General features: G+C 52.2%; 1 protein-coding gene across 1 annotated transcript; it reads right to left on the minus strand.

Annotated features, from left to right (window-relative positions):
• LOC121660117 (olfactory receptor 14J1-like) lies at positions 1–1,397 on the minus strand. The gene is made up of 2 exons (XM_042019578.1): positions 918–1,397; positions 1–407 (listed from the first exon to the last, which is right to left on the minus strand). The coding sequence occupies exons 1-2, from the start codon at positions 1,395–1,397 to the stop codon at positions 54–56; spliced, it is 834 nt and encodes a 277-aa protein (XP_041875512.1). The 3' UTR covers positions 1–53.
• Positions 1,398–7,904: the final 6,507 nt, after the last annotated feature.

Below are 7,904 nucleotides of genomic sequence, written 5' to 3' on the forward strand. Positions count from 1 at the left end.
AACTATCAAAGATGAGTTTTATTACAAGTGATTTGCAGAAATTGGCAACCAGTTTAATGTTTCTTAAATCGTCCAGCCATCAGTGTCCACACTGCAGCCTTGAGCTCCTGGTTCCTCAGGCTGTAGATGAGGGGGTTCAGGGCTGGAGGCACCACCAAGTACAGAAGTGACAGGGCCAGATCCAGGGATGGGGAGGAGATGGAGGGGGGCTTCAGGTAGACAAAAAAGGCAGTGCTGAGGAACAGGGAGAGCACGGCCAGGTGAGGGAGGCACGTGGAAAAGGTTTTGTGCCAGCCCAGCTCAGAGGGGATCCTCAGCACGGCCCTGAAGATCTGCACATAGGAGAAAATCATCAACACAAAACAGCCAAAGGCTAAACAGGCACTGTCCTGGGGTAATGTATGATACTGTATTCCCTATCGTCTGTGCTATGCCAGACATGAATCCTGTGCCTTTCTGTGTCTTTAAGCTGGGTCCGAGAGAAGGGGGGAAAAAAAAAGTGGTTTTGTGCTTCAAGGACGAATACAATCCCCTGCGTTTTCACTGCTACAGAGCAGAGGAAAGCATCTTCCTGGTTTTTTCCTCAGCTCTAGGCTCTCTGCAGCAGGGAAGAGAGTGGCATTCTCTTGTTTTTTTAGTTAGCTTTTTTGTTAGCTAAAGCATGGAGCCCTGGGAGTTTGGCTTCTTCTTCTCCTCTTCTGGACTGTTCAGCAACACCAGAACATCATCTGGAGGCCCTACACCACGGCCCAGAGGGGCCCATGCCGAACCCCAGCTTCAGAGAGGAGAGAGCTACGCCACAAAGGACTTTGAATTTTACCAGGTTCTCGTCACAGCAAGAGGTTTTATTATTTTACATTATTCTTTTTCCCGTGCCTGGGTGCACTTTTGCTTGTTAAAGAAACAGTTTTTTTCACTTTCCTCCGAGGAAAATTCTTTCCGAACCAGGTTACCTGGCTGTAACCTGCCTTCTTTGAAGGGGATGTTCCTTCCAGAATGTTTCCCTTAATTTGTCTCAAACTGGGACAGGAACTAACAGCAAGAAGCCCAAGTTCCCTGAGGTTGGAGTGTGAGCAAGAGAGCTTGAGGATGTGTGGGATTTCACAGAAGAACTGGCCCAGGGCATTGCCCTGGCACAGGGGCAGGGAAAATGTATTGGCCGTGTGCAGCAGAGCATTGAGAAAGGCACTGGCCCAAGCAGCTGCTGCCATGTGGGCACAAGCTCTGCTGCCCAGGAGGGTCCCGTAGTGCAGGGCTTTGCAGATGGACACGTAGCGGTCGTAGCACATGACAGTGAGGAGACAATACTCTGTTCCAAGTAGGAAGGTAAGAAGAAAGACCTGTGCAGCACATCCTGAGCAGGAGATGTGCCTGGTGCCCCAGAGGGAATTGTGCATGGCTTTGGGGACAGTGGTGTGTGGTGGCCAGTGAACATACATTACAAGGGATAGAGAGTTCTCATTAAGATGGGTCCCTAGTACCATAGGAGCCACTTTATGTTGGGGTGGCCAAGGGGGCTTCTCCCAGGATGCTTGTTCTGTTATGTTAATCTACCCCAGTTTGAATTCCCCGGTTGGCTGTTAGCCTCTACCCCTCGTCACTCCCCCAGAGTTCCCCACTGGTCCCCGTTCGCTAGTCCTGCCTTTTCCCTGCCCCCAGACAAAACCATGAGCTTTGGGACCATGTTCATATTTGCCCCTGCAACCTCAATGGTGTCGAAGCAATAAATGCTCCTGCCGGAATGCACGCAAATGCCCTTCTCGACTGTTTGCTACCGACCATAATACTGAACCCACCCGTCTGTCTGCGGGTACATGCGGGACCCCACGGAGCCAGGCAGGGATGGTATTAAATGGCGCATCAACGTGGACGGCCTGGGACCATCCCCAAGAGCGTCTCCAGTACTTCCTGGATTTAAGTCACATCTGAGCAGCCATAGCCCTAAAGAGACCTCCGAGTTCTGTCAGGGGCTCGGCAGGGGAGACCAACAACCTTCTAGGGAAAGAGAAGACTGGTCTAAAGTCGGTGGGCCAACCTTGAGACTTTTATTTGACACTCTAAGGTAATATGGGTCACTTTTGTATCCTTTTTTGTAAATTGCCTTTTATCTCTAAGGTTGGGAAGAGAGAGAGATAAGGGCACAGTTTTCCCATCTCCTGTGAGAAGCCTTTCTCCCAGTTCTAAGAGTCCTTGTTTGGGAAAATTTTCATTATACCAGGGAAGGTTTAAAACATTTTGTTCAGTGGTTGTTTAAGCAGTGGTTAGTTGAGTATTTAAAACGCTTTGTGCAATGGTTGTTTATGTCTGGAAAAGGTTATTTGCTTTGCAAGGTAGCAAAAGCTGTTGATAGTCTTGTGAAACAGTTGGGAATAGTTAACCCCAGTTTAAAAAACCCTTTACCGCTTTCCTCTCCCTGCATCCCTGATCCCTCTGCCCTGCTTTAAGGGAAACCAGGAGATGGATTCTGCCAGAGTGCACAGGTCTGCTACCGTCTGCCTGCTCTCTCCCTGTCTCCTTTGTTCCCTGCCCACGGTGGTGCTGGCCAGGCCACCCCAGGTTCTACCCCAAACCCCTTCCCTGTACCCACCCGATTTTTTCCACTATAAATTTGCTCCAAGATCGGAGTGGCAGCAGAATCAGTCCTGCAATCCCAGCTGCTACCTTTATTTTTAATTCTCCCGCTTCCACTCCCCTCAGACAAAATGGCAAACGCCACGTGGAAGCCCCGGTGAGAGTGGCGGGCTCTTCGCCCGCGCGCAGTCCCCCTCCCCGACCTGCTCCCGCTTATGGTACCGCACGCGGTCCCTCTTCCGTCCCTGGCCCTTCCCACGTGTCGATACGTGTTGCGTCGGGCCCTTCTCCCTCCACCAAGAATCCTTCCCACCTGTGCACCCTGCCTCTCATGCCTGTGTCCCTGTGCCCTCCATCGGTAGTCCTGCCCGTGAAAACCAACCCACCTCACGTTCCCACGTGGCTGAGACCGAGAGTGGGGGTGGTAGCAGCCGGGGAGACTCCGGGCCGCTCGGGGACAGCAGCACCTCCACGTGCGCTGCCCTGGTCTCCTTCCCTTCACTGCCCAGCCTTAGTGAGGCTGCGGCTGTGTGCACTAGAGGGCAAGGCGCTGCAAAAGCTGCTGAACACAGCACCTGCACCCACTTCGTGAGGGGAGGTTGCGAAGCGTTCGCGCCCGCCTGCTCCAGGCCCTGTGCCGGACCGGCACTCCCGCTGGGCTCAGCCTGCCCCTCAGCATTGGCTCTGTGCCCCAGCCGAGCTGGCTTCGGGCCCCAGTAGCCCCAGCAGAAGCCGTGATGAAGCAGCAGTGGCCCGCCTGCAAAGCCCACGGGGCTGCCCTGGCGCCATGACCCCGGCAGGTTCCTACTACGGCTTGAGAAGCCCCGAGCCAAAAAAGCGGCATTTGGAGACTCCCTGAGAGGCTTGAGACAGCCTGATGATACTAGAGACAGAGGGGATCTAGTGCCTTTCGAACACAGACTGAAGAAACTGTGGCAGCTTAGACGGGGTGCAAGCCCAGCCACTTTTCTCCCCCATCACCGCTGCCGCCAAGCCCGCCCACGACCCGCGCCCGGCTCATGCGTGGCTGCCTCCCCCCACCGAGGGGGGCACGCCCAAGCCAGCCATGCTGCTAGCCCAGGACCGAGCCCCGCGTGGCCGCTTGTGGCGGCTCGCCCTGGCCGCCCACGTGGCGTGGGAGTTGAAGAGACAGTTTGTTGTTGTTTCCCCTGCTGTAACAGCGGGCTGGAGGCAGCTCCTGTGAGAACGCTCTGCCCCAGCTCACCCCGGCCGTTCCTTCGCTGCTTCGGCACTGCGGAGCCGCGCCTTCTCCCCTCTGCAGCTGCTCTGCGAATGCCCTGAGGCTGCCAAGTCGCCACAGCTGCCGCTCTGCTCCCCCAGCTGTTGAGAATCCCGCCTGCATGGTGCCTTTCACCTCAGCCCCAGCCCTGCCAGCAAATTCCACCCCCGTGCTGCATGAGAAGCAGAACAAGAGGGGGGATAGCAGGAGCCAGGCTGCAGAATTTTCCCAAGGAGCTGTGAGAACATCGTAAGGGAAGCAGTGGACCTGACCAGCTCCCAACTGCAGCTAGAGCATGCAGAACAGCAGCCAAAGAAACAGAACAGTGACTTCTCACATTCTGATGCTGAGTGTAAAGATCAAAAGACTGAAGAAGTCAAAGATCACAGATGATACCTGGAAACTGCCTGTTGGGGTTTTAAGAGATCTAGGTTTTTTTCTGTTAAAGGAGTTTTCCCCCATTCTAAGATGATAAATCGCTGGGTGCTTAAGAGAAGACAAAGGGGCCTGGCCACTTCTTTTGTTTCACCTGGGTGTGGGTTCAGTTCGCTCTCAGCATCCGGAGAGAGAAGCTGCAGAGAGAGGAGCTGCTGGTTCCTTTTTCCGGCCGTTTTTCTTTCTGCTGGAAACAACGTCGGGATCCCAAAGCTGTTTTCCCTGCCCTGCTGGAGGCCGGGCTGTGGCTGCCCTGCCCTGCTGCTGCTTCGAGCTTTCGCTACGGTGTAGCCCTGCTCGCCCTGCCTGCCTGGACCTCCGGGGGGTTCCCCATCTGGATACATCTCGTCTGCCACCTGGGATTTGTGTTTATGCCTGCTGCTCCAGCCTGCCGCTCTAGCCTGCCGTTCCAGCCTGCCGTTCCAGCCTGCTGTTCCCGAGAGTCCGGGATCGGCTGCCCAGGGGTTTGTGAAGCCTTTGTTCCATCCTTCCCCGGGATCCCAGGGCACCGGTGCCGCGTGCTCCCCGAGCTCGCTCCGGAGCGCCCCCTGCAGCCGCGGGGGAACCATCGCACCTGCCCTGCTCACCGGGAGCCGCCAGCGCCCCTGCCGGCTGCGAGCGGAACTGCACCCGAGGGGAAAGGGCCCAACAGCCGAGAAGGCTGGGACTGGGTTTGTGTTTGCTGTTACTGCCATAGGTATTGTTGTTTTGTTTGACTGGTTATATATACATATATATATATATATATATATAGTAAAGAACTGTTATTCCTATTTCCCACATCTTTGCCTAAAGGCCCTTGATTTCAAAATTATAATAACTCAGAGGGAAAGGGGTTATATCTGCCACTTCAAGGGAGGCTTCTGCCTTCCTTAGCAGACACCTGTCTTTCAAAACCAAGACACTGCCAGAGAAAAACAAGCCCTCCAGCAGATCCATACTCCCACCCAATTTGGTGTCATTTGTGAACTTACTGTGACTTACACTCGATCCCCTCATCCAGATCATCAATAAAGATGTTAAACAGGACTGACCCCAACACTGACCCCTGCAGTCACCCACAAGTGATCGGCTGTTATGGATAGAATGGGAGCTTCAGACAAGCCCTATCTTAGGCTAAGACTTTTGGATACAGCTTGAATTAGGTGGCCTGCACCTAAACCACTCTGGCTCGCAAAGTTCTAAGAGTGGCAGATCAGGTCTAGTAAAAAATGAGTTATTTGTTGAATAGACAGGAGATAACAGACAAAAGGTCTTGAAAAGAGTTACTTACTACACAGTATAAAACAAAAGAACTACCAGTAGATTACATAAAACAGTGCACAACTGTACAGTTTTATAAGTAACTATACGGTACCTATATTAAAGCTGGGAAAGAAATAGTATAGATTAGGAGGCAATGTAACTTACCACCAAACTGGCAAGAATGTGCACAGAGTCCTTTCACTCAACCCTTGAGAGAGTAACCACAAAACCAGTGTCCCGATTTTGGGGTAAAAGCCCCACAAATTTCCAGGGAATGTGCAGAAGACTTCTGTTTTGTGAAAATTTGGTTGTGAAGTAAAGTGTCTGTCAGAAACTCCAGCTTATCTTTCTACAATCTTGCTGCCACAGCAAGATGTTTATTGTCAGCTAGAAGGGTCACTTCCATGGCACCTGAATAACCACAAGACAAGCTCTCTTTAGTGAGTTATTTCACCAATTAGCAAGCTCTTGTGGCAGGGAACATGTCCTGCTACACCAGCCCCAACTGGATTTAGTTCCATTCCCCACCACTCTCTGGGTTTGGGCATCAGCCAGTTTTTCACCCAGCAAACAGTTGCCTTGTCCAATCCATGAGCAGCCAGTTTCTCCAGTGTCAAAGATGTTACTGACCTCTAGAAACACACATCCACAGCCTTTCCCTCATCTACTGAGTGGGTCATTCTGTCACAGAAGGACGTGCCTTTCCCAAACGTGCACTGTCTGGGCCTGATCCCCTGGTTGTCCTGCACATGCTGTAGGATAGCACTCAGGATGATCTGCTCCGTGGCCTTTCCCAGTACAGAGGTCAGGCTGACAGGCTGGAGTTCTCTAGACTGTGGGAAGAGATGGAATAAAGTTGAATTACAAGCTGTATAACCTGCCTGCAGAGGCACATGGCAGCACAAAGGAGCACATGGCAGCACAGAGAAGCTTGTCTCCACCAGACCCTGGTAGGGGGAGGAGGTATCAAACTGCAGACTCCTATGGAGAGGAGCCTGCCGGGAGCTGATGGCTGGGTGAACAGCGAGTGATCATCCCATAGAAGGAAGTGTGTTGCTGATGTGGCAACACGGGATAGGTCACAGGGTAGTGAGGATTAGCATAGAAGGAAATACTGTGCCTTAGAAGAGTGTATAAAACCAGCTCATTCCTTTGAATAAATGATTCCGATTCCCTGCCGGTCTGGGTCCGTGCCTCAGTCACTGACACTGGACCCTCCTTCCAATCCTTCTCGTAGATGAGCATCACATTTGCTGATTTCCAGTCAACAGGAACTCCTCCAGTTCACCAGAGCTGGTGGGAAATGAGTGAAATTGGCTTGGCCAGCTCTTTCTCCAGTTCTCTCAGTACCCTCAGGTGCATCTCATTTGTGCCCAGGGACTTGTGTGTGTGTCTCATTGGCAGAGCAGTCACTGACTGTTTCCTCCTGGACTTCACTCAGCTCCCTGTCACCAACTTCCAGCCCTGGGAGCTGAGCATCCTCAGGACAACTGGGTTTGCCATTAAAGACGTTTTCCTCCTCCATGACATGGCACTGCCCTCTGCACCCAGGAAAAGATGGAGACTTTCCTGAGCCCTCCTTTTGCTGCCAAAGGATTTATAGAAACTTTTCTTGTTAACTTTAATTGCAGTGGCCAAATTAAGTTCCAGCTTGGCTTTGGCCCTTCTAATTTTCTTGCTATGTCACCTCACAACATCCTTGTAATCCCCTAGGTTTTCTGCCTCTCCTTCCAGAGGTGACACATGCTCTTTTTTGCCCTGAGTTCCTGCCTAAGTTCTCTCTTTAACCAGGCCAGTCATTTTCCAGTCATTTTCCCACACTGGCTTGTTTTATGGCACATGGGCTCAGCTCCTGGAGCTTTAAAATTTCCTTCTTAAAGCATGTCCAGCTTTCTTGGATTCCTTTTCTCTTCAGGACTGACACCCAAGGGACTCTGTCAATGGATCTCCTAAACAGGATGAAGTCTGCCCTCCAGCAGTCCAAGGGGGCAGTTCTGCTGTCCCTCCTTTCTTCCCCCACAATGGAAAACTGTCATTTTGTGGTTGCTCTGCCCAAGACACTCCAACCACCACATCACACACCACTCATGGAATCACAGAATTACAGAATGGTTTGGGTTGGAAGGACCTTAAAGAGCCTGTATTTCCAACCCTCCTGCCATGGGCAGGGATACAGTCCACTAGATGACGTTGCCACAAGCCCTGTCCAAACCAGCCTTGGACACTTCTAGCAATGGGGCAACCACAGTTTCCCTGGGCAACCTGTGCCAGGGCCTCACTACCCTCACAGGGAAAATTTTTTTTCTAAAAGCTCATCTAAACCTGGTCTCTATCAGGGGGAAGCCATTCTCCCTCATCCTGTCACTCCAGGCCCATCACCAGGACCCATGGCTGACACCAGTCCTGGAGCATC

Source organism: Corvus kubaryi, unplaced genomic scaffold, assembly GCF_017639235.1.
Source record: "Corvus kubaryi isolate FWS band 111438036 unplaced genomic scaffold, C.kubaryi_AGA036_p1.0 113, whole genome shotgun sequence".
Lineage (NCBI taxonomy): Eukaryota > Metazoa > Chordata > Aves > Passeriformes > Corvidae > Corvus > Corvus kubaryi.

Bases quoted from the DNA above. Each gene is read 5' to 3' on its own strand.
- LOC121660117 (XM_042019578.1), bottom strand. From the start codon at position 1,397: ATGCACAATTCCCTCTGGGGCACCAGGCACATCTCCTGCTCAGGATGT. The intron at 408-917 runs GTGAAAAAAACT...TAGGGAATACAG, and splicing joins AGAATTTTCCTCGGAGGAAA to TATCATACATTACCCCAGGA.